This window comes from Symphalangus syndactylus, chromosome 20, assembly GCF_028878055.3.
Source record: "Symphalangus syndactylus isolate Jambi chromosome 20, NHGRI_mSymSyn1-v2.1_pri, whole genome shotgun sequence".
Classification (NCBI taxonomy): domain Eukaryota; kingdom Metazoa; phylum Chordata; class Mammalia; order Primates; family Hylobatidae; genus Symphalangus; species Symphalangus syndactylus.
This window is the reverse complement of record NC_072442.2, coordinates 68,878,665-68,903,325: the sequence shown is the minus strand read 5'-3', so window position 1 is coordinate 68,903,325 and position 24,661 is coordinate 68,878,665. Positions and strand designations below refer to the sequence as shown.

Below are 24,661 nucleotides of genomic sequence, written 5' to 3'. Positions count from 1 at the left end.
ACTACAGGTGTGGGCCACCATGCCTGGCTAATTTTTTGGTATATTTTGTAGAGATGGGGTCTTGCCACATTGCCCAGGCTGGTCTCGAACTCCTGGGCTCAAGCCATCTGCCTGCATCAGTCTCCCAAAGTGCTGGGATTACAGACGTGAGCCACTGCACCTGTCCCACTGTTGGGTATTTACCCAAAAGAATTGGAAGGGACTCAAACAGATACCTGTACACCTGTGTTCATTACAGCCTTCGTCACAGCAGCCAAAAGGTGGAACCAACCCAAGTGTCCATCGGCAGATGATGGATATACACAAATATTCAGCCGTAAAATGGAATAAAAATCCGACGGGTGCTCCAACAGGAATAGGCCTTGAAAACACGATGTTACGTGAAAGACGCCAGACACAAAAGGACAAATATATGGTTCCACTTACATGAGAAACCCAGGGTAGTCAGCAATAAAGACAGAAAGTGGAAAGGTGGTTACTGGGGCTGGGGGAGGGGAAACGGGTAGTTGTTTATGGGATCACGGCAAGTTCTGGAAATGGATGATGGTAATGGTTACTGTTGTGAATGTACTTCATGCCACTGAACTATACACTTAAATTCTATGTAATTTTGCTGCAATTTTTAAAAAGGGGAGGCAGGCGCTTGTGGGAAAATGAGACAACTGTGGGAGCCTGTGAGCGGCGCTGGGGTCCAAGGGATCAGCCCCCCTTCTTGGAGTTCAGGTGCCACGTTCCATGGCCTGGCTCCCACAGCCCTCCTTGAGGTTGAAGGTCAGCCTAGAGACAGGCTCTGGGCTGTAAAGGCCTTGAAAGCCCACTTGATCCATGGAAGCTACTGGAAACTCTCCCAGCCAAAGCCACCCCTGCACCTGCAAGGGCGGCTGCTTCAATGAACCCACCCCCAAGTGCTGACGAAGGAAGGCTGAGCTCAGAACCTGGGGCTCGCAGCCAGGTGGGGCCACGGACATGAGACCGTTTTCAGAATGGGGGCAAAATCTCTGCATTGACTGAGACTTACTCTCATTTGTTACATTAGCGTTGGGAAAATACCCCAGTGGGACAAGGGGCTGACTGTCCCCCATTCATCTAGAAGTTTCCATCTGTGCTGCAGACACAGCTGGCTGTCCTCTGCCCTTGGAACCCCAACTTTTTCATATCAAACCCCGGCCTTGCAGTGCAGCCTGCGGGGCGTGGTCTTTGGCATCCGACTACCCCGATTCCAGTGCGGGCCCTCTTGACCTCTCTGGGCCTCAGTTTCCTCCTCTGTAAAGTGGGAACAATAAATGTCCCTGACTCATAGGCGGGCGGCGATTCCCCAAAGCTCATGCAGGTGCCTGACTCCACAAACGGTGGCCATGATGGTGATGGTCATCCCCGCACAGCAAGATGCTTCCTCTCTCCCTGGCGGTGGCTCCGTGGAACTGAGGCTCTGTTTGTTGTCAGCAAACAAAGCCCAGTTGGTGAGAGGAGGTGGGGGCCGCGGCGAGGGAAGCGGGGGAGCCAGGAGGGCGTGGCCTGGAGTCCTGATGGGCCTCCCTCCCCGAGCCAGGCAGCTTCCTTCTCCGCAGCCTGCTGCGCCCTGCCCGGCAGAACAGACAGGCTGGAACGGGCAGGACAGATACTGCCGGCTTTTGAGGACTCTGAGAGGCAAGGGCAGAAAGCGGGCGTTTTCTCACGTGGGGAAGATGCCAGCCCCCACTGTTTGGGGTGGAAATCCTCTAACCCGCTGGGCCTGTGCGCCAGGGCTGAGCAACAGCGCGGAGCCGCGCATCTGTCGCGGTGGGACGCGGCAGCAGGGCTGTGAGGGCTGCGTTTTCTCTGCCAGCCGGATCCTCATCCCCTGCCCCTCGGTCGTCTGCCAATGTCCGTGTATCTTTTGCCCCAGCTGGTGCGGGTCTAGGGCTGTCAGCCCCAGGAGTCACGGGTGAGCTGGTTCCAGTGGGAACCTCAGCATCACCTGGGAACTGAAATATGCATTGTCAGCCCCACGGCAGACCTCTGAATCAGGAACTCCGAGGTAGGGTTAGCGTTCTGTGTTCCAACGAGTCCCTTGGGTGGTTCAGATGCAGCGGAGGGCGGGGCCATGTCCGTTTTGTCCACTACCAAACCCCGGGCCTAGAACTCTGCACCTGCACCAGCAGCTGCCCGATTAATGCTCCACAGAGGAATGAGTGTGGATAAGCAGCGTCATTCCAAAGCCCCAAAGCGCAGAGTGTGAAGGTTTACTGCGCCCCAGGTACCAGGCAGCCACCCTGCTCACGTTCTTATGGCATCTTGAGGCACGTGCCTCACTGAATTCTACTGGAGAAACAGCTGGTAGCTGTTGACGTGCTTGTCACGGTGGTGGGAGCTGTGCTGGGGCTCTCATGTTTTAAATTTCCAGTCATCCTGGGAAGGAGGTGTTATCCCCATTTCACAGATGAGAAAACGGAGGCACAGAGAAGCACCCATAGTTTCAGGCACTAAGTAGCAGATCTGGGATTTGAAACCAGGGTCCAAAGTTCATGAGCTCTCCACTTGCTGCCCCTTTTAGGAACCACTTGGGTTATCTGGTATTTGGGACAAATCCAGTCCCTTCTGTACGCCCTGATTTTTACAGATGTCACAGAACACCTTCCACCTTCTATCAGGAAAGGCTCAGTTCTGAAAGCTAATTTGTAAGTTGGTTGCTTGGGACTAAGAAAGCAGTTTCATAAAGAAAAGATTTCTTGGTTCCCAGACCAGCCCACAAAGAACCCTTGACTCCAAGGCAGCCACAGGCTCCCATGAGGGATCTGCATCCCACCTCAGCTCTGAAGCTGACCCTTCCACGAGGACGTCGTCTTAATGAATGCCTTCTAGGAAATGCATTTGGAATCCACCCCGGGGCTGCAGGCACTGGGTCTGGCCCAGTCATAGGGTTCTGGTGGGGGCTGAGTGTGGGGGCTCATCTGCATCAGGTCTGACAGGGCTTTGGTCCCACAGAGGCGTGGGTAGCACACCTGCAGTTTAGAACTGTGGGCAGAGGCCCGAGCCACTCCCAGGCTGGTGTTCCCAGGTCGGGCGTGGACCTAGGGACTGCGGGGCAGCCACAGGCTATCTTTTCTCTGCCAGGCAGGTGTTTACTCACTCATCTGCTATGGCCTCAGGCTCACTGCCGCCCCCTCACCCCCACCCTGTGGGTTTGTCAGCAGTTTGATGTGAATTTTTCCATAAAAATTCATTGTTATACATGAAATATAGTATATTATTTTAAAAGGGTAACTGTCCTACAAAGTTTATAACGTAAAGCAGGAATCCCCTGCTCACCTCGAGACACCTTAGAACTCTTTTAGTTCCTTGGTATCTAAAACCTCATGCGGATTCTATGTCTTGATTTTGTAATTTTACAGAGCATTATGTATTATAAAATATCATGATGTAGCTCTCACATACGATCTCCCTGACACACATATGCTTCTTGTATATCCTTGTGCACCTCCTCTGTCCTCACCTGGGCTGGCTGGACCAGCCACCCGGCTCCACCATCACCCTGAGGATTCTCTCCTGTGTCAGGGCTCCAGGTTCTTGTGCCGATTTTCTCTTGGTTTTCTCCCTTGTTTGGTTGGAGCACATCCTACAGTAGCTGCCTGAGAAAGAGGGCAAGGGAGGTGATATTTTTCAAGAACTCACATGTCTGAACATATCTTCATTCTACCTTCACACTTCACTAAGTTCTAGCTGGATAGAAAAGTCAACTTAGAAATTGTTTCCCCTCAGAATTCAGAAGATCTTGCTTCTCTGTGCTCGGACTTCAAAATTTGCTTTGAGAATTTCAGCACCATTTGAATTCCTGATCCTTTGTATGTAACTTTTTTTTTTCTCTCTTTGGAAGGCTTTGGGATATTTTCTGATTATCCTTGTGTCCTGAAATTTCATAAGAAGGTTTGGTGTAGTTCCTTAATTTACTTTAAAATATTTCTGACATACAAAAAATACAAATCTAGGCCAGGCGCGGTGGCTCACGCCTGTAATCCCAGCACTTTGGGGGGCTGAGACAGGTGGATCACAAGGTCAGGAGTTAGAGACCATCCTGGCCAACATGGTGAAACCTCATCTCTACTAAAATACAAAAAATTAGCCGGGCGTGGTGGCACATGCTCGGGAGGCTGAGACAGGAGAATTGCTTGAACCCAGGAGGCAGAGGTTGCAGTGAGCCGAGATCACGCCACTGCACTCTAGCCTGGGCGACAGGGTGAGACTCCATCTCACAAAAACAAAAACAACAACAACAAAAAAAACCAAATCTATAATAAACATACAAATACACAATACAAAGTAAAATATAAATATTACAAACCCATCTACCTATCACTGAGCTTAGTAAAACATTAAGATTCCCTTTAATTGTATTTCTCCTCTTCCCAAGATGTGTCCTGAGTCTGTTGTTTTGTTATCCTTCCGGTTTCTGAATTCTCTTGCTGCATAAAATATATTTTTATAACATTCTTGCATGTTTGTGAAATCTCTATATAGATGGTGTCATGTATTTTTCTGCCACCTGTCTCTTTGTCAGCATTATTGGTGAGATACACATACTCTGAGTGTGGTGACTCAATTTCACCACTGCATAATATTCTATTGTTTGTATATGTCACAATTTATGTACCTATTCTTCTGCTGAAGGCTTTTTGGTTGTTTCTAAATTTGAGCTGTAAATATTCTGTGCATGTCTCCTGGAGCCCACGAGATGAGTTTCTGGAGGGAAATGGTCCAGGGGCCTCCCAGCACATTGGAGTCATCTGGAGAGCTTTACAAATCCCGATGCCAGCCAAGGATACATGCAAAATTGATTAAACCAAAATCTCTAGTGGTGGGTCTGCCATGAGTACTTTTAAAGCTCCCCAGGTGATTCCAGTGAGCAGCCAAAGGGAACAACCACTGCCCTAGACCAATGCTACTCAAGGTGCCCTTCAACCATGTGTCACCTGCCAGCGTGTTAGATGTGCACGCTGGGGTCCCACCCCAGAGCTGGCGAGTGAGCATCTGTGTTTCAGGAGGACCTCAGGGATGGCTGCAGGCTGCGCCCACCTTCGCCTACTGGGCATCACCAAACTGCTGCTCAGGGTGGTGGCAGGGGCCACACGGGTGTGGAGGCTTCACGTCCCTGTGCCGGGAGCTTACAGGCTTTCTCTATGGAAGCCCATTCCCTTCAGTCCTGGGGAATATTCTTGTGTCATTTCTTCAACAATCTCCTCTCCTCTGTTTTCTGTTTCACGGGTTGAAATTCCTATTTCACGGAGGCTGGATCTTCTGTGTTGAGCTGATCTTGTTGTTGTCCAATGTTCTTGACTTTTTCCTCTTTTTGCTTTTATGCATTTTACTTAATGGGAGATTTTCTCTCCTCTTCCATCCCTTCTCATGCATTTTAAATTCCTGCTATTTTTAATGTTCAAGAACTTTAACACTGCCTTTAAAAAAATAACATTCTTTTCTCATTTCATAGGTGTAATACTTCAGGGGATTTTCCTCTCCTTTTTTCTGTGTACTGGAGTCTCTATTTTCATTTATTGGATTTCATCAAACGTTGGGTGCCCTTGGCTGTCCCCGCTATGAGTGAAACACAGCAAAGCTAATAGGCAGCACTGAGCATGTGGGTGAGGCTTGTGGACTGGAGGTCTCACAGTGGACTGGGCAGAGACCCACTGTTTGGGGAACCCCCAGTGTCAGGATCTGTCCATCTATTCTCTTTGATCAGTTTCCCAGAGAGAAATTCAATAACGTTCTGCCAGCCAGGTGCAGAGGCTCATGCCTGTAATCCCAGCACTTTGGGAGGCTGAGGCGGGTGGATCACAAGGTCAGGAGTTCAAGACTGGCCTGACCAACATGGAGAAACCCCATCTCTACTAAAAATACAGAATTAGCAGGGCGTGGTGGCGCGTGCCTGTAATCCCAGCTACTCGCTTGAGGCTGAGGCAGGAGAATCGCTTGAACTTGGGAGGCGGAGGTTGCGGTGAGCCGAGATCATGCCATTGCACTCCAGCCTGGGTGACAAGAGCGAAACTCCATCTCAAAATAATAATAATAAATGTCCTGCCTTGGGGGTGGATGGATGGGGACGAGGCCTGGCTTTTATCAGCCTCCATCAGGGATTTTAAAGGGGAATGAGGGCTTCCCCATTTACATCCTGATTTCAGTAAGGCACCTTGCCCCAGCCTTTGGCTACCCCTGGGGTCCCCAATCCAGAATCTTTTCAGATCACCGCTGGCCGGCAGTAAACCTGTCTCCTGCCATGGTCAGAGAAGGGCAGTCACCAGGCTGGGAGAGGGGACCTGAGGGTGTAAACACTTCTTTCAACCAAGACAATTCTCAGACCCACCCTGAACTTCTACCTTCGGGACACCTGGCCCCTCCAAGTTCTGTGCATTTGGGGGATTCTGCAGAGCAAATGAGCTTGTTCATGCTTGGCTTCCTTCTTTGTAGATATTTTGAGGCTGACACTAAGCAAATCATACTGTTCCAGCTTCCAAACAGGTATTTGTCATTCACTGCCATCTTCTCTCCTGTTCTTTTTATCTTTGTGGTTTATGCCATTTTCATTCCTTTATGTCATTCTAGTGGAGTTTTCAGGGACAGAGGAAAATATGAATATATTCAATGCACCATATGTAACCAGAAGTCCTTGTGAATTTAAAAGACATTTTTGCAGTTGTACGTACGAGTTTGCAGAACTCATTCCGATTATTCCTTTTGTATGTAGATGGCCTTGCTTATCCGTTCAGCATCAGGTGTGTGAGCTGCATGAACACACACAGCTCTAGCCCCTCCTTTCACTGCGGCTTAGGATGTGTTCCAGCAAGTCAACGCACCACAGTTTTTTCCATCCATTTTTCCACTGATGCATCTCAGAAACACAGGCAATTGTGGTCTTTTGATCAACACACTGGCTCAGTGCAAATTTTAATCTTCATTGTTTTAATTCTGAAGCATAACGTGCCACAGGGAAAGTGAGTTTCTTTACTGTTTGCCGGCAGCAAGGACAAAAAGTGAATGGTGGGGGCCCAGGAGCTCCTAGCTTGGAGAGGAGGCCCTTCCAGACCCAGGGACCTGGGGATTGGGGCAGGAGGCAGGAAGGATGGGAGGGTGTGAACAACGACACACACACACACACACACACACACATGTTCTCTCTCTTCAGGGAAGGGTTTTCCAGAAGCATTTGCCCATATTCTGACTGAAGTATTTTCATTCTAAGCCAAACCTCCTGAAGAGAAGAGAATTCATGGCTGAGGGAGCCACGTCCCCTGGCCGGGGATGCACCTGAAGGCTGCTCTTCAGCAAGTGAATTCATAGCATCCACCAGAGCTTCCCAGCTCCTCAAGCTGAAGACAGGCTGAGCCGTGAGGGGATTAAAAGAAACCTAATAGGGCTGGGTGTGGTGGCTCACACCTGTAATGCCAGCACTTTGGGAGGCCGAGGCGGGCGGATCACTTGAGACCAGGAGTTCAAGACCAGCCTGGCCAACATGGAGAAACCCCCTCTCTTCTAAAAATACAAAAATTAACTGGGTGTGGTGGCAGGTGCCTGTAATCCCACCTACTCAGGAGGCTGAGGTGAGAGAATCGCTTGAGCCCAGGAGGTGGAGGTTGCAGTGAGCCACGATCGTGCCACTGCACCCCAGCCTGGGCAACAAAGCGAGACTGTCTCAAAAACAAACAAACATAAAAAACCAAAGAAACCAAACAGAGCGAGGTTTCACCCGCGGTCCTGGGACAGCCCACGGGAGGGGGGCACTGCTCCTGCCTCCCAGAGCTGAAGGGAGAGGGAGAGGGTGGGTGAATCTCACCCTCACTGCTCTGGCTCTGATGCTCACCTCTAAGGGGCCACATGCAGCTTCCGAGGCCATGCCCTAGGTTTCATTTAGTCTTGCCATTAATACAGCCACGGAGAAAGCGCCGCCAGGCGGCCCCTCTGACACTGCATGTGGGAACCCCCGCCAGCCCAACCCAAGACACACGCAAACTTAAAATCATCACAAGGTAGATTGGGGGTGTGGGAGGGGAGGGCAATAAATAAGGTCAGGGGCTGAGGGCAGTGGTTGGAGGGGGTGGTGGATGCAGAGAGCTCCCCAGGAGAGAAGGGGCACAGAAAGGCACTGGGTGGGGGAGGCAGACAACTCCCAACACTGGGAGTTGTTGAGTCATGGCCAACGGGGTGTCTGGCGAGGGCACAAGGACCGGTCAGGGAGGAGCCGGGCAGGGTCTGGCAGGAATCCTCCACAGGGAAGTCTGTTCCAGGCACCAGACCCCTCAGCCCAGGCAGCTGGAGGAGCCAGCTGGAGCTGCGCCAGCAGCGGGGGCTCGTCCAGGTGTGTCTTTTACCTTTAGAGGAGAGAAAAGGCCACCACATGGTGAGCAGGGGTGTGTCCCTCCCTCCCCGGCGACAGCTCAGCCTTTGGGAATGAGATGGAGGAGCTGGTGTGTCCCTCCCTCCCCGGCGACAGCTCAGCCTTTGGGAATGAGATGGAGGAGCTGGTGGGGAAGGCAGGCTTTTGCTGACAGCACCCGTGCCTCAGCCCGAGCTCGAGACCAGCGCTGCTCTGCTCTGCTGTGTGATGGCAGGAAAGTTGCCTGCCCCTCTGGGCTTCAGGCCCCCCTCCTAACCCAGGTGATCAACGTGGCGACCTCAGGATGCCGGAAGGAGCAAATGGGCACGGAAATAGAACATCGTCCTCTAAGCCAATCCTTCCCAAGTTGTTTCTTAAGCCCAGGAACCCTCTCTCTGTGCTGGGCCACACGGCTTCCCCCTTTATTCCGGACATTTACTGGGGACCGCCTAGGAGAAGGCAGTCCATGTGACACTGGATTTTGTCTCCCCGGAACCCTGTGAAGGACACTGTACTGATAACAGAACTGGGCGCAGAAGAGATCAAATATAAGGGTGAACCATATTGAACTGCTGATATTTCACTGTTTTTGAGCCACAAAAATGCAATTGCAATTGGGCGCGGTGGCTCCTGCCTGTAATCCCAACACTTTGGGAGGCCAAGGCGGGAGGACTGTTTCAGCCCAGGAGTTCGAGACCAGCCTGGGCAACATAGGGAGACCCCGTCCCTTTGAAAAATACAAAAAAAAAATTAGCCAGACATGGTGGCACTGGCCTATAGTCCTAGCTACTTGGCAGGCTGAGGCAGGAGGACCACTGGAGCCCAGGAGATGGAGGCTGCAATGAACGGTGATCACACCAGTGCACTCCAGCCTGGGCAACAGCATGAGATCCTGTCTCAAAAAAAAAAAAAAGCAATTTCATATGGTTCAACCTGGGGGTCTGCTCAAGGTCTCATGGCCGTGGGTGGCAGGGCTGGGACAAGAACTCAGGGCTGCCAGATTCCACACTGTCCTCTGTGGAGGGCCTCCAGGAGGCTAGAGGGAGGGGGCAGGGTCCGCTCCACGGCCAAAGATGCCTCCCGGATGCTCTGCAGCTCCTGGGGAACCATTGAGTGGGGAAGGAGAGAGGTGGGGCAGGCGTTCCTGTGGGTGGCTGCGGGGTGCCCTCCACACCCCGGGAAGGAGATCAGCTGCCGCCCTGGTGCATGCGTGTACCCATGAACCCTCTGGCCAGGGAGGGGCCCAACCTGCCCAGGGCTTCTTTCTTGAAGGAGACAGGCTAATCCTGCACCTGTGCAGTTTTCTCTGGTTTCAGTTTAAGGAGAACCCCCACCCCCGCCACAGGATGATCCTGGGCCAGCCAGGGCTGGGCCCAGCAGGTGCAGGGCAGGGTGGGAGCCCAGGATTCTGCCCCCACTCTCTCTCTGTGCCTTGGTTTCTACACCCATCAAATGGACAATAAGCCTCCCAGCCACTCTGCCAACAGAATGAAAGTTCGCCTCAGGGGAGCCCGGCACGTTTTATGCAGCAGAGGATGGGTAAGCACTGCTGTGATTACCCAGAGTGGCTAGGGATGGTTACCATGATCATTCTGGGTCCCTCTCTCTGTTCCTTGCAGGCAGGGATGGGGTCTGGCTCACCTTGTTCCCCCGCACAGTGCTTGGTAAACATGCAGAATTGAAAATGTCACCGACCAGTCTCCAGTTTGGGAGGAGTGAGTGAGGGAGGACACGGCCACGGGGGCAGGAGAGGGGAGAAGGCAGCAGTTGGGTACTCACCAGGGCCCTTCGGGTCGGCCCGGGGCGGGGTCCCCCCCGCGGGTCGGCAGAGCCTGTCCCCGTCTCACTGGCCAGGCTGCTCTGGCTCCCGGAAAGGTGGCCCGGTGGGCGGGTGAACCCCATCCTGGGGGCCTCCACGCTGCCACCTGTGGGAAATCACGTGTGGGCCCTGTGGATCTCAAACCGAGATGGGGTGATCTCAGCCCAGTTCCTCATTTGGAACTGTGTAGGTCTCTATGGGATGTCTGCCCCCAACCCCACCCACATGGCTGCCAGGCTCTGGCCCGACCCCACCCTCTGGCCGTTGCTGTTGGGTCCAAGAACGGGCCTGCAGGTCTTTTCACTAAGTCACACGTCACCAACAGGAAAGTCCACAATTATCACAGAATGGGGTTGGGGGTGGGGGATATATATTTCGGTTAACCTAGTGAGAGAGAGATGTTGACTGCTGCCTTAACTCACTAAAGGGTCTTCGCTCAAACATGGTTTCTGGTCCTTGCCTGGCCAAGAGAGCAGACGCGGAGCCTGCTACTTTGCTGACCTTCTCCTGTCTCCCAGTCCTGCTTGGTCAGAGCTGAGGGTGGGTGTGGAGCCAGGGGACAAGAGCCCGCGGTGGGAGAAGGAGGTGAGTATAAAGCCTGCCCTGGAAACCGAGGCTGGCAGGTGTTTCCTTTATACTCTTCTAAATTTTCTCTAGAATCTTCAGCCTGAAGGAGCCTAAGAAGTCACTGGTCCAGGGACAGTTTTCACCTCTTGCGCCATCTCTACCTACTGATATTGGCCACTTAGAAAACTGCACTGAGGAGGATTCTGAGGGCACATCAGGGCTCTGTGGAAAGAGTATCATGATCACCTAGTAATGTCTGCCATGGTCACAGGAGTGGGGGGTGGTGGTACGTGTGCCAGGCCTTTGCCGGCTCTGATTTAGCTCAAACTTCCATTCCCAACCCAGTCTTGGTCCCAAGACAGGACCCCCAAGGCATTTCATTCCCGTTTGGGGCAGTTATTACAGAGCCTTCCTTCTTCTGTACTAAAATTGGCCTCCCTGAAATTTCTTTCAACGGTCCCAGTTCCGACCTGTGGAGTGACCGAATGAAGCTGGCCCTTTTTCCAGAAGTCCTTTGTGTGTTTGAAGGGCAGGAGAATGTCTTTCCTTTCCTCTCCCAGGCCTTCTCTGTACCAGTCTCAATGCCCCAGTTAACCCTCTTTCATACAGCAGGTCCCAGACAGTGAGCTCAGAGATGTCCAAGTCAGAAGGCGCTTTGGAGGCCACCCGTTCTGTCTCGCTTGCTAATGAGAAGGAAATGCAGGCCCAGAGGTCACAGCAGGTCCTGGGACCCCATGGTGGTTTCATGGCAGGACTGACCTAGTGCATGGAGGTATGCACCTGATTTTCTCAGCTCTCATGATCCAAGAGGCAAACTCTCAGTTGGGGAACGCTCACAGGTGGGCATGGGAGGAGTCCCAGGTGTGCGGGCCACGGGCATGGGTGGCCTGGCTGGCCCTGGCTCCTGTCCTTTGCCTGCCCTCCTTCCCCCGCTGTGTGTACAGAGGAGCCTCAAGGAACCTGTCGTCCCATCCCTAGGCCTGCTTCTCCTTCCAGATGTAGAACTCCTTGGACACCCGCTGGGAAGCAGCAATCCGAGGAAGCAGCAAAGCCACTCTGTCCCTGTCTCTGGGGCTTTGGAAATAAACAGCACCTTTTTTTTTTTTTTTTTTTTGAGATGGAGTCTTGCTCTGTCACCAGGCTGGAGCGCCGTGATGCGATCTTGGCTCACTGCAACCTCCACCTCCTGGATTCAGGCAATTCTCCTGTCTCAGCCTCCTAAGTAGATGGGATCACAGGCACCCGCCACCACACCCAGCTAATTTTTGTATTTTTAGTAGAGGTGGGGTTTCACCATGTTGGGCAAGATGGTCTCAATCTCCTGACCTCATGATCCGCCCACCCCGGCCTCCTAAAGTGCTGGGATGAGACATAAGCCACTGTGCACGGTCTAATGTTTCATTTCATTTCTCTTCTTTTTTTTTTTTTTGAGATGGATTTTCAGTCCTGTTGCCCAGGCTGGAGTGCACCACGCCCAGCCAATAAGCAGCATTTTACTCCCCACTTTACCTGACTCCCTCCAGGGTTTGTCGCCTTTCCAGTCCCTGACCCCAGTGGGTGGGAGTCTGTCCTCTAGGCTGGAGGAGCTGAGATCCGAGTCACTGTCACTGTCGCTGGAAACCACTGGAAGAGACAGACCACAGCACAGGAGGTCACCCAACAAGCCCCTGCCTGCAGGCATGGACGGAGGGGCCAGGGCAGAGGCCTCCTCAGCTCATGACCACGCGGCGTAGCAGCTCAGCTGGCCCTTTCACTTTGGGCAGAAGAAATAACGGCCTGGGGATGGGAGGACACGCATTTCTGCTGGCCAAAGAGGGGAGTCCTGGTGTGAGGAGGGTGGGACTTGGGCTCAGCGTGAGCAGCAGAGAAGAGTTCACCTGTTGGCCAGTCATCTCCACATGCCACCCCCTGGTCTAGTTCCTCCGGTGGAACCAGAACCCACTTGCCGTGGCGGAGGCCAATTATCACCGTGGTGCAGGTATAACAGCTCTGAGGTCTCCACTCGGTGAGACATTAGGCCCAAGAACAACAGCTCTGAGGCCTCCACTCGGGGAGACAATAGGCCCAAGGCAATGCTCTGCAGGGATGCGGGGACAGTCAGAGCTGACCCTTAGGGAGAATTCCAGGCACTTTCCATAGACACATTCACTGAAGTTTCAGAACAACTCTGTGAGGTAGGAAACAGCATTACCCCCATTTCACTGGCAAGAAAACGGGGGCATGTGCCCAAGTTGTAAGTGGAAGAGCCGGATTCTCATCCCGGCAGGCTGGCTCCGCAGCCCCCGCTCACAACCCTCTGATTTCACTGCAAGAATTGAACTGGGAGCCAGCAGGCCTGGGCTGTCATCCCAGTTCATCCAGTAACGCACAGTGGGGTCTCGCAAATGCGGAAGGGAACCAGACGGATGGGGCTGGAATCCCAGCAAGGGGAGGTGAGGATGTTGTCACAGTGAACACCCACCGTGGGAGAAACTGTCTTTTCTCGACTAAATGGAAACTGTATTTGGCTGGGTAATCAACAGTGAGAGTCATAATACAGGATATAGCTACCCTTTAAACATTCTATTTTAATTTTAAACACAGAAATGTACATCCATTCGCCAATCTTTCGATGCCAGGCTTGGGTGCTTCTGCGAGATTGGCTCACACAGTCTCTCAGGTATCAACTGCACCCGTAGTGCATTGCCTGCGACCCCAGGTGCAGTTTCTCCGAATTGCAGCGGGACCCACAGACCCTGGCCAAGCGGCACAACTGCAGAATCCTCCTTTTTCCATTTCTTCCTCTTGGTTTTCACAGTTGTCCTGTCCACCCCTAATTCCATAGATTTTTATAAAGCAAGTTGCTTCCATCAAGACTTTCCAGGGCTGGGTGCGGTGGCTCATGCCTGTAATCTCAGCACTTTGGGAGGGCAAGGCGGGTGGATCACTTGAGGTCAGGAGCTCAAGACCAGGCTGGCCAACATAATGAAACCCCATCTCTATTAAAAATACAAAAATAAGCTTGGCGTTGTGACGGGCACCTGTACTCCCAGCTACTCGGGAGGCTGAGGCAGGAGAATCACTTGAACCTGGGAGGCGGAGGTTGCAGTGAGCTGAGATTGCGCCACTGTGCTCCAGCCTGGGCGACAGAGCGAGACTCTGTCTCAAAAAAGAAAAAAAAAAAAAAGACTTTCCAAAGTCTCAGTTTTCATGAAACAATTCTGTCTCTTTTCTGCCTCTTTCTGTCAATTCGCGTAACATTTAATTAAGTGATATCATTGCAATACTGAGTACAACAGCACAGAAAGGTCTGGATCAAGGGTAACCAGCTCTCACAGGCGAGAAACTCAGCAGATGGGGCAGGAGTCAGGGGTGCCTGTCAGGGTTTTCCTTGGGGAATGCAAAACGCTGGTGGTTACGGAGGAAGGTTAGGGCAGTTGAGCTCTTATGCCAGGCACTGTGCTGGGCCCTTAGTGGGCATCATCTTCCAAACAACCGTGAGGCATGGTACCCGCTGGTGGGAGGTAAGACTGGAAACCAAATCCATCTATACTGAGGTGCCTAGCACGCTTCATTTGATCCACTGAGCCCTTTCTGGAGCAGCGTGTAGGGAAGAATTCAGAGACCGCATTGAAGCTTAGTGGGAGGAAGTGCCTGGTCAGTTATGAAAATCCACTGTGGGCGCTGGGGTGGGGAAACAGTAGCTGCCATGTAGATCCAGAGGCTTCTGGAAAAGCCTTCATGGCTTCAGCCTATGTCATCTTTCAGCTAAGGGAGTCACAGGTCTTGGAACAAGCAACCAGAGGCTGGACCTGGCTGCCATGAACACCCAGGAGACTCTCAACCTTGTGCACCCCCAGCAGAGCGGCCAGCACACAGTGGGTTCACCCCCAGCAGAGAGGTCAGCACACAGTAGGTTCACCCCCAGCAGAGAGGTCAGCACACAGTAGGTTCACCCCCAGCAGAGAGGCCAGCACACAGTAGGTTCACCCCCAGCAGAGAGGTCAGCACACAGTAGGTTCACCCCCAGCAGAGAGGTCAGCACACAGTAGGTTCACCCCCAGCAGAGAGGTCAGCACACAGTAGGTTCACCCCCAGCAGAGAGGCCAGCACACAGTAGGTTCACCCCCAGCAGACTGGCCAGCACACAGTAGGTTCACCCCCAGCAGAGAGGTCAGCACACAGTGGGCGCGCCCCCAGCAAAGTAGCCAGCACACAGGGGTGCACCCCCAGCGGAGCGGCCAGCACACAGTAGGTGCTTCATGAAGGTCAGGGGACTCGTGGTCTTGCCTCTTTTCTCCTCATGTCTTGCCAGTTTCACTCAAATGGTTCTTAAATCGGTCACTTCCTCACCAGTGTCACTGCCTTGTTTAACGCGAGGTGTCAGCTCCTCCAACCTGGACTCCTGTGACAGTGGCCCCACCAGGGCCCCACCTACAGGCACTCCACTCCGTGTTCTCTGCACAGCCAGGGGATGCTCCAGCAAAAGCACAGATCCCAGCTTCACCCTCTTTAAAGGCTCCCCACGCCCCCAGGACCACACTGGGCTCCTGCCCTTTGTCTACTTTTCCAGCTGCATCCCATGCCACCCACTGTCTCACCCCGGGTGCCTCCAGCCTCCTGCGGCTTGTGGCTCCTGCCACCACCTCCCACTGGGACTGGCTTGCCTCTGCCCAGAATGCCCTGCCCACCCGTCTTCTCTTGGCTCAGAAAACTGCCTCCTCCAGGAAGCCCTCTGTCTCACCTGTGCCCTGGCTGGCTGAACGCCCTGTGCTCTCTGCTACAACTGCACCAACCACTTTCTGCTCTGTTTGCGTGTCTGCTTCCCCTAGCAGGTTGTGAGGCTCCTTGAGGGCAGGGACCAAATTGCACATGCAAATGAGGCTGGTGTGGCTCTCCTCTCCGTAGACCTGACCTGTCCACTGGAGCAAGAGTGATGAGCATGGTCTATTCACAATAGCAAAGACTTGGAACCAACCCAAATGTCCATCAATGATAGGCTGGATTAAGAAAATGTGGCACATACACGCCATGGAATACTATGCAGCCATAAAAAATGATGAGTTCATGTCCTTTGTAGGGACATGGAGGAAGCTGGAAACCATCATTCTCAGCAAACTATCACAAGGACAGAAAACCAAACACTGCATGTTCTCATAGGTGGGAATTGAACAATGAGAACACGTGGACACAGGGTGGGGAACATCACACACCAGGGCCTGTTGTGGGGTCGGGGGAGGGGGGAGGGACAGCATTAGTAGATATACCTAATGTAAATGACGAGTTAACGGGTGCAGCACACCAACATGGCACATGTATACAGATGTAACAAACCTGCACGTTGTGCACATGTACCCTAGAACTTAAAGTATAATGAAAAAAAAAAAAAAGAGTGATGAGCATGGGATCGGGCCTGGCCTCCCCTTCCTCCCCCTGCTCAGAGTCCTCCCCTTCCTCCATCTGCTCAGAGTCCTCCCCTTCCTCCATCTGCTCAGAGTCCTCCCCTTCCTCCATCTGCTCAGAGTCCTCCCCTTCCTCCATCTGCTCAGAGTCCTCCCCTTCCTCCACCTGCTCAGAGTCCTCCCCTTCCTCCACCTGCTCAGAATCCTCCCCTTCCTCCATCTGCTCAGACTCAGAGTCCTCCCCTTTTTCCACCTGCTCAGACTCAGAGGCCTCCCCTTCCTCCATCTGCTCAGAGGCTCTGCCTTTTTCTGTCCTGCTCTCCAGGAAGAGTTCTGCTCTGGCTCCTTGGACTTTTGTGATGGAGCAGCAAGAGGAGATGGGGATGGGGCATGGTTGGAGTCCGTGTGCCCTCTTCATGGTATTTGAGAAATACGAGGAAAACCTGCCTTATTTTGCAATTGTTTTATGGGTCCTGGACTGAGCTGCTTTGTTCATGAATCCACCAAGACTGGACCTCATGGGCATCAGTTTTATAAGCATTTATGTAGTTTTGACTCACTGATCAGATGCCAACCTCATGGGTCCCATGAAAAAGGGATAGGAGGAGGCGGGAAGGAGCCAGGGATTCCTGCTGGGCTCCTGGAGCAAGTCATTCCCATGTTGCCCTTGGGGCAGCTACAGTGAAATTAGAGGCCTGTGGCTACTTCCCGGGAGCAGGAGGTGTCCAGCAGGAGGACAGTCCTGCGGCGGGCGGGGTGGCTTGCCTCCACACCGGTTTCCGCCTCTCTCTGGCAGAGATGCTTATGGGAGATCTAGTCATGCTTCCTGACTTGGAATGTCCCATCTCCCCCATGGCTAATATGCAAAATCTACACAGTCTGGGGCTGGGGGTGGGCATGGGGCTCCGTGGTGTCACACACAGCCAGCCTCCTTTGGTGCAAAGGGGCAGATGTCAAAGGACTCTGAAGGAGACGACGGGATAGGATGTCCCAGGACTGGGGTTAGGGAGGCGAGCTCACCCTCCATCTCCCCACGCCTCCCTGTTCTGTCATCTATCACACACGGTCACAGAGGTGGGCTGGGAGCAGGCGAAAACCGCAAGACAACCGTGAACCGTGCCACGCCATGTCGTGAGGACGGCATTTGTTATGAGTTGTGCATTTTATCCAAAACAGCAACCCTGGAGGTGGGGTTAGGGTCAGGGTGCCACCCGGCCTAGTCCCCATTTGGTGCCCATGTGCACAAGGATTAACAAATAAAGGTAAAAAATCCTCCCTGAGTTACAGTCACTTGTTCTTCTTCTCCATTTATGACCCCAAAGGGCCACAGCCATGAAGCAGGGAAGAGCCTCAGATGCCAACTGAGCTCACACAGGTGACACAGAGCAGGCGCCAGGACGCCGACGAGACAGACTCGTCTCGTTAGACACATTCTCCCTGGCTTGTTCTTCATCTTCGTTTATAGACCCCAAAGGGCCACAGCCGTGAAGAAGGGGAACAGCCTCTCCGTGGCTGCAGCCTCTCTGCTCACTGCGTCTGGGATTTCAAGCTGGGGCTTAGAGGTCTTTGTGGTACAGACCCAAATCCCATTTCTAATCCACTCTAATGAACACCATTCGAAAGAAATAAACCAAAGGAAGCCAGCAGTGCCCACACCGGCCTTGGCATTTACTGGCGGGGCGGAAGGACACCGCGCAAACCCTGCTGAGGAGCCCCAGGCCCAGCAGAAACGCGGCGTCCCCAGATGTTCCTGGCTTCCTCGGGCTGCGAAGGAAGCAGCCTTTTCTTCTTCCTCCCTCCACTGAAATGTCACCGAAAACCCAAACCTCGGCTAATCTGCCATTCCACTGCTGTTGACACCTTTCTCCCTGCACAGCAGCTGTGACTGTCAGTCTTCCAGGCTGTTAACAAAGCTTTCAGGCTCACCCGTCTTCTGGCCCTTGCTCTTCCATCCTCAACATAACACTCTGTGTGTCTGAAGGCTCATATCTTTTTTTCTCTTTAATTCCCCAAAGGCTGAGTCTGGGAGGGCTCACCGATGAGCCCTGTATTCTGCCCACGCATGATTTTTCAGATGGAAGATGCGAGTACACCAGGGAGAAGGCCGTCCCAACAGCCTTTCGGAGGAAGGAGTATCACGGAGTCACCGGGCACCGCCGAGAGGCAGGGGTGAGGGAGAACCTCCCCTCCTGAGCCCCTCCACGGGGGCCTGAGCCACTTGCTGGGGACCTGGCATCCCTGAGGTTTCCCCACCGCAGCCCAGAAGGGCTGCCTGCTTGCCTGGTGCTCATCCTCAGCAGTGGCCAGCCCCAGCGCCAGCCGTGCCCACTTCTCTGGGGAGAGGCCAGCGTCTTTCCCCCTGCTCACTCTTGGCTGGATTTGCAATTTGACTGTCACCATGGAAACTCAGGGTTTTGGTACATGGAGCGGGGGGAAGAGCGTTTCCTTCTGGAAACTCTTGACTGCCACAAAGGACATGGGTGGCAGCTGTCCTGTGGAGGGGCCCGGCCTGGGATGGTCCAGGGGAGAGGCGTCATGCTGGCCGTGTGGCCTCACAGCACTGCACTGGGGTGCGGGGGCCCTGCTTCCAGGCTCTGCTCAGCCACCACCTGTCTCCATGGCCCCAGCTCTCTCTCCAGGCTTCTCTATAAAAACACAGGGGCTGACCCGGGCACTCACTCTGGGTCTGAATCCTGGGATTCAACCTTGGGTCAGCCCAAGGTGCCCATTGGTGGAGACAGCCCTGGTGCCCCTCCCTGGTCAGGGGTGGGGAGATGCTCCCGCTGGACCACACAGCATTGCCGCTCGGCACGAGGACAGCCAGCAGCCTGAGTTTGGGAGGCACTTGTGAGCTACGGCCACTCTGCTTGGAGGCTCCCAAAGCCCCCAGAAATTATGGGAATTATAGAGGAAGAGAGATATTTTCAGCAAACATTCTGCCAAGGCAAAGCAGATGGTGGAAAATTTTGCATACTAAAAACAAAAAAAATTCTCTAATGTAAAGGAATGATGATAAGGCCCCCGGGAGTGCAGACACTCCCAGTTAGCCGTCTCCAGCCCACGAGGCAGGCGCAGCTGCAGAGACGCAGGGCTGTCCGTCCCTGCTGGGACAGGGGACGGCTGCCCCACCGGCACACAGGGCAGGGTCCGTGGCCTGAAGTCCACTGAGATGCCTCCCAAGGCTGGGGCTCCATCTTGGTGGCAGCAGGAGGGGAGCCTGGGGTGGGGGAGTCACCGGATCTGAGACTTGGGTTGGTGTCCTGCCTCTGCCACTTCCCAGCAGTATGACTTTAGGCCAGTTTCCTACTTTTTATTTTTATTTTTTGTAAAGACATCATCTCTCTATTTGCCAGGGCTGGTCTCTAACTCCTGGGGTCAAACAATCCTCCCGCCTCGGTCTCCCAAAGTGCTGAGATTACAGGTGTGAGTGCCCGGCCCTGGAGCCGTCCTTTTCCTCTCTGTGTGCTTAGGGGCTCACCTGTGGAAAGGGGGATGGGGACTGTCACCCCGGGTTGTCGTGAGGATCAAAAGAAGTAATGCGGTCGGCATCTGGCCTGTGGTAGGTGCTTGACAGGCAAGAGCTGTTACATGCAGAGGCATCTGGAACTCACGGGCCCACACCATGCAGCACAGGGCTGGCCCTGGGGTGCCCAGGCCAACCTCGCAGGTGGACTCACCCCTTTCGAGGGAGCGTGGATTCCCAAGCTGGGCTTTCTAGGACACCTAGGACCCAGGATACCTTCAGAAGCCATTCAGAGGCAGAGCTGGGATTTGAACCCAGGCCTTTCTATTGCCTGAAACATCGCTTTTCCACCTCACCGAGCACGCAGGATGCCCCAGGGTCCTGCCTGACCCTAACGGCTCTATCCCCTCAGAAATCCTCCCTCCAGGCGGCCAGTCCCCTCCCGGTCTCCCCACCGTGCTCTTCTGTGCCCTCTCTGGACCCTTTTCCTGTCACAGCAGAGGCTGCAGTGTGGGGGAGAGCTCTAGTTCACCCTCAGCAGCGAGCGTTGAGCTCTGGTCCTGCCTTGGATGCTCCTGGGCAAACACCTTAATCCCTTTCAACCTCAGTCTTCCCATCTGTAAAATGGAGACAAAAATAACTACCAAGTAGGACAAACGGCTTTGCAAATTTAAAAGGCTACACGAGACTATAAATATTTTTAAAAATTAGAATCTAATCCACCCCCTCCAGGAACCCATTCAAATCATTTCTGAACTGAAGTCTCAATCCTCATGGGCGAAATGCCAATGGGAAGCAGCAGGGAAGATGCAGCCTCCCTCCTCTCCCCACCCAGAGGCTGTCTGGCTTGCATTTCAGCTCTGACCAAGGCCTGCTTCGACTTCCTCAACAGATTCAGGCACCACTCGAGGGCAAGGCCATACCTAAAGGCACGTGTCTCTTCCCTCAGCCCCACTGCTGGGTTTTGGGCAAAGCGGTTACTCAGGAAATACTTGCTGACTATTTTCCTGAAAATCCTCCCCAGGACAGGAAACTGCTCTGTACAAAGACAGCAGGCCGGCTGGGGTCAGCAAGGGGTGGGCCACAGAGGGAAAGGAGACCCCAGAGCCCCATCTGTCACCTCCATCTTCCCCGAAGAGCTGAGGTTTCCCCCAGGACAAGTGCTGGGCAAGCAGCCCTTCTGACCCACGACGGAGGAATCTCAGGGATGCCAGGCACCTCTTCCAGCCTCCTCCAAAGGGACACTCAGGGGGATGCTTGGTGGCCTCAGCCTGGGCAAAAAACAGCTGAATAGGGAGGGGCTGTAGGAGGCTGCTTCCATGGCCATGGATGAGTGTGTCCTGGGGGAGAGTGCCCGGTTCACACAGCCTGCTCTTCTTCCAAACCCACCTCTGGCCGGAGTGCAGGGTTGGGGGAAACAAGCTCTTTCTTTGGTTTGGAAGCTCCCTGCAGGGTGAGGGTCTGGAAAGGGAGAACAGGGTCTTCGAGGCCTAGAGAGCCTGTCCTCTTAGGAGGGGTCCACTGGCAGCCATAAGAGGCTCAGAGCCTGCCCCTCCCTCCCTCCCTCAGGGACCCCGGAGTCAGGAGATATGGGTGTGCTTCTGGCCCTTTGCTGGCTACCACCTGACCACCCCTGACAGCCACAGGACTACCTCAGAGGGCTGGAGAGGACGTGGTAGCTGGGGAGCCCTCCTTTCTTGGTTCCCCTTCCAGGCTGCCACGGAAAGGCCCCCGAGGACAGCCCCAGGCAGGGGAGCTGATGGGGCACAGACAGGGCTGGGAATCCAGGTCTGGGGAGTGGAGGAGGGTGTCCTGCGCTTGCTTATTCATTTACCACCGATTTTCATTCACTCCCTCCTTCAGGCCCAGAGACAGACAGGAGGCACCAGATAATGAAGACAAATCCTCAAATCAACAGAGACGTGGTCACCAGCATTGAAATCTCGTGGTCCCTGCACTCGCTTGAGGAGCTCCAGATAGAATGAAAGGTGGATGGACGGAAGATGAGATCAGCTCCCTCCAGAGAGAACGCGAAGGACGGGGGACCGCTCAGGGAGAGGGGTAGTCAGAAAGGCTTCCTGGAAGAGCTGGAATTTAAGGATGGGCATAATTTAGATACAAAAGCTGAGGCTGGGGTGTGCCAGGCATCCTGGTCAGAGAACAGGAAAAGCAAAGGCCAGGCAGTGGACTCCTCTGGGGCCAGGACCGTCCTGCTGGCTCAGGAGAAAGGCTCCAGGCTCAGGCATGCAGGGACGTGGCCTGGTCTGGGTTGGGTGTGGGCTGTACTGTCAGGGACAGATGATGGCTTTTGGTTTATGAAAGAATGAAACACAGCAAGCCCATGCCCCCTGCCCACGACTTCGCTGGGGTGCAGGATGTGCTTTTGGGAGCATCCTGACTCCACCCTGTCTCTCCGGGTGTCTGTGGGCCTTCATTGTTCTTTCACCTCATCTCTTTGTGCCTCCCTTTTTTTTTTTTTTTTTATAGAGACAGGGTCTCGCTATGTTGTCCAGGCTGGTCTCGAACTCCTGGGCTCGAGTGATCCACCCGCCTCGGCCTCCCAAAGTGCTGGGATCACAGGCGTGAGCCACGGCACCCGGCCTCTTGCCGCTGTTTCTAAAATCTCCCTCTGCCTCTGAATTTCTTATCTTCATTTCCCTCCGTGTCTGTGTCTTTGTGTGTTCAGAGCCTTCTTGTTTCTTGGTTCGTCCTTCTGTCTATGCCAGCTCCTCTCACTCTCCAGGATCTGCCTCTCTGCATCTCTGGGCCTCCATCTCTGTCTCTCCCTCCCCAGGTCTCTCTGTCACATATCCTCAGGGCCCTGCTTTCTTGGCCTCTGGGTTTGTGCCTCAGTTTCCCCCACCTGGGCTGGAATCTCACTCCCTCAGGTCCATGGGGTCTGTGACCAGAGCTTAGGTGTGGGGTGGGCTGCCTGCTTTGCCTGGATCTCCTGTCTATCCCAGGGGCAACCAAGGTAGGGAGGCCTGTCTGCCCCTTCCTGTGTGCAGGGCGGCCCTGCTGCCCGCTTCTGGACCACCAGCGGGAAATCAGCTCAGCCCCATGTGCAAGGCCAGGCTTCACCTGTGATGGGCAGGTGGCCCTGGGAGAGAGCTGAGAGCTGAGGGGAGCCAGGGCAGTTATCTCCCAGGCCTTCGCTGGCATCAGATGGGGCAGAGAGGCCCAGATTTATTCACTTCACTTAGTCTCCAAGACAGGTGAGTGGCTGGAGACGTATGTGCTTCACTGCACGAGGCAGAGCCTAGCATGGGCCAGGCACACACGGGAGCTCTGCGCACCAAAAGGAAGCCAGAGGCCGGCCCGTGGGGGCTGGGCCCCACTCTCCCAGTTCAGCAAAGACAGGGGCAAGGGGCCGGCAGATGTCACCTTGCAGCTGGAATCAACCAATCGGCCAAGGTTGTCATTGGGTCTCGGGCAAATTAGAGGAGACAGCCATGCTCCTGACCTCCGTGACGTGGCTAACGAGGGCCTTCTGCTCTTGGAAATCCATCTCTAAGCCAGCGAGGAGGCCCACGACAGGCAGGTGGGCTGCTGGGGGAAGGGGTCGGGTGCAGCAGGTGAGGAAAGCAACAGCAGCTCATTCGTGCTCAGGACATCTGTTCTGGGAGCGGCCCCTCCATTCACGCCCATCATCACTGAGCTTCTGTCTGGCTTAACCAATGGCTCCAAAGGTCACAACAAATTCATGTGTGTGGGCTTCCGTTTCAAAACACTGCCACGTAAGACGCGGCCGGGCCTCTACTCCCCTGAGATTTAGGGAAAGGGCCGTTTCCTGACTGCTGCAGGTAGTTCTCTGCCTTTCCATGCTGAGACTACGGTGCAAATTATCTGACCTCTCCGTGACTTAGTTTCCTCTTCTGTAAAATGGGACAACAGTAGTGGCCCCATCACAGGTTGTTGGGGGATGACACGAAATAACAGAGATGCACAGCGCCCAGCACAGCCTGCAATGAGCAACCATGTCATCTATGGCAGCTACGGCTGTTGCTGTCTTTATCGGACTCCTCGGCACTGAGGGCCAAAGCCCGTCCCTTTTACTGCACAGACAGATAGGCAGTGGTACCCAGGCCTCAGCTGACCCTGGCAGAATGGCAGCTGCCTGAGAAGACCAAGGCCGACTGTCAGCGCCTCTCCCAGCGGAACCCACGGCGGCCTCGGGCAGTTCAGCGTCACCCCCTCCCCTCGCCCTGCCTCAGCTGGGAGGGATGACATTCATTCCCCAAATGTCTGGCTGGACCAGAGCCACAGACACAACTGTCTATGACATTGTTTGATTGTTTATTTTCTTGACCCAAACAGCAGACCTGCACCAGCGAGATCTGAGTCAGCAGCTTCCAAGGTGCCACACGGGGCCTGCGATGCTGTTCTCAGATGGTTCAAAGACAACTCCCCCCTTCCTTGTCTCTAAACAGTCCTTTCCGGCGCACGCGTGTGTGTGTGTGTGTGTGTGTGTGTGTTGGCTTCTATTAGCTTTTTACATTTCAAACATCCCAGGCACCTCCAGCTCCCTGGGACTACAGAATCCATGCAGGGAGGAAAATGAACGGAGACGGTGAAGGTGATAATTAAGCATAAGAGACCTTCCTGGGGCTAGGACTTGGGGAGGGAGCTTCAGTCAGTTCACGGCACTTAGTGAGCACTTATCACAGCACAGTGGGGATGCTGGGTGGGTCTGACGGGATTTCATTTGGCAGCACGTGCCTGTCTGTGTGGCGCGTGTGCGTGTGTGCAGAGGGTGGGGACGACGCGGAAATGGGGCTGGGCTTTCCAGTAGAGGCTGATCTGAGAGCTGCCTTACCAGCCACTGCTCTACCCCCTGCCTGGAATTCCTCCGTAAGTTTCATTCCTTTGGATTTAGACCTGTAAGACGTGACCGCTGGCAGAGAACAGACTCTGTCCCAGCCCCTCATCCATTCTACTCACGGGGAAACCAACACCTAGAGAGGAAAAAGGGCTTCCAACGCCAAGACCGTCCAGCCCAGGAGTCCCCCAGAAAAACACCAGCCCTGTAGGGGCTGGGCCTATAAGCCCTGCTGATGAGGTCACGTTGGGCCACCTCCATGCTCACA

General features: G+C 54.0%; 1 protein-coding gene across 7 annotated transcripts in view; it reads right to left on the bottom strand.

The window, feature by feature from the left end:
* Positions 1 to 5,852: 5,852 nt before the first annotated feature.
* The window catches only part of RPH3AL (rabphilin 3A like (without C2 domains)), a 198,393-nt gene continuing 179,584 nt past the window's right edge, over positions 5,853 to 24,661 (bottom strand). For 5 of the 7 annotated variants that reach the window (XM_063629757.1, XM_063629756.1, XM_063629758.1 and 2 more), the window contains 3 exons: positions 12,240 to 12,353; positions 10,124 to 10,269; positions 5,853 to 8,339 (listed from right to left, as the gene is read on the bottom strand). In XM_063629757.1, the coding sequence (XP_063485827.1) occupies positions 8,268 to 8,339; positions 10,124 to 10,269; positions 12,240 to 12,353 (332 nt within the window). In that variant the 3' untranslated portion in view covers positions 5,853 to 8,267. Of the gene's footprint in view, positions 8,340 to 9,916; positions 10,270 to 12,239; positions 12,354 to 24,661 lie in introns of those variants that run through there. The other 2 variants (XM_063629755.1, XM_063629754.1) reach the window with 1 other exon arrangement.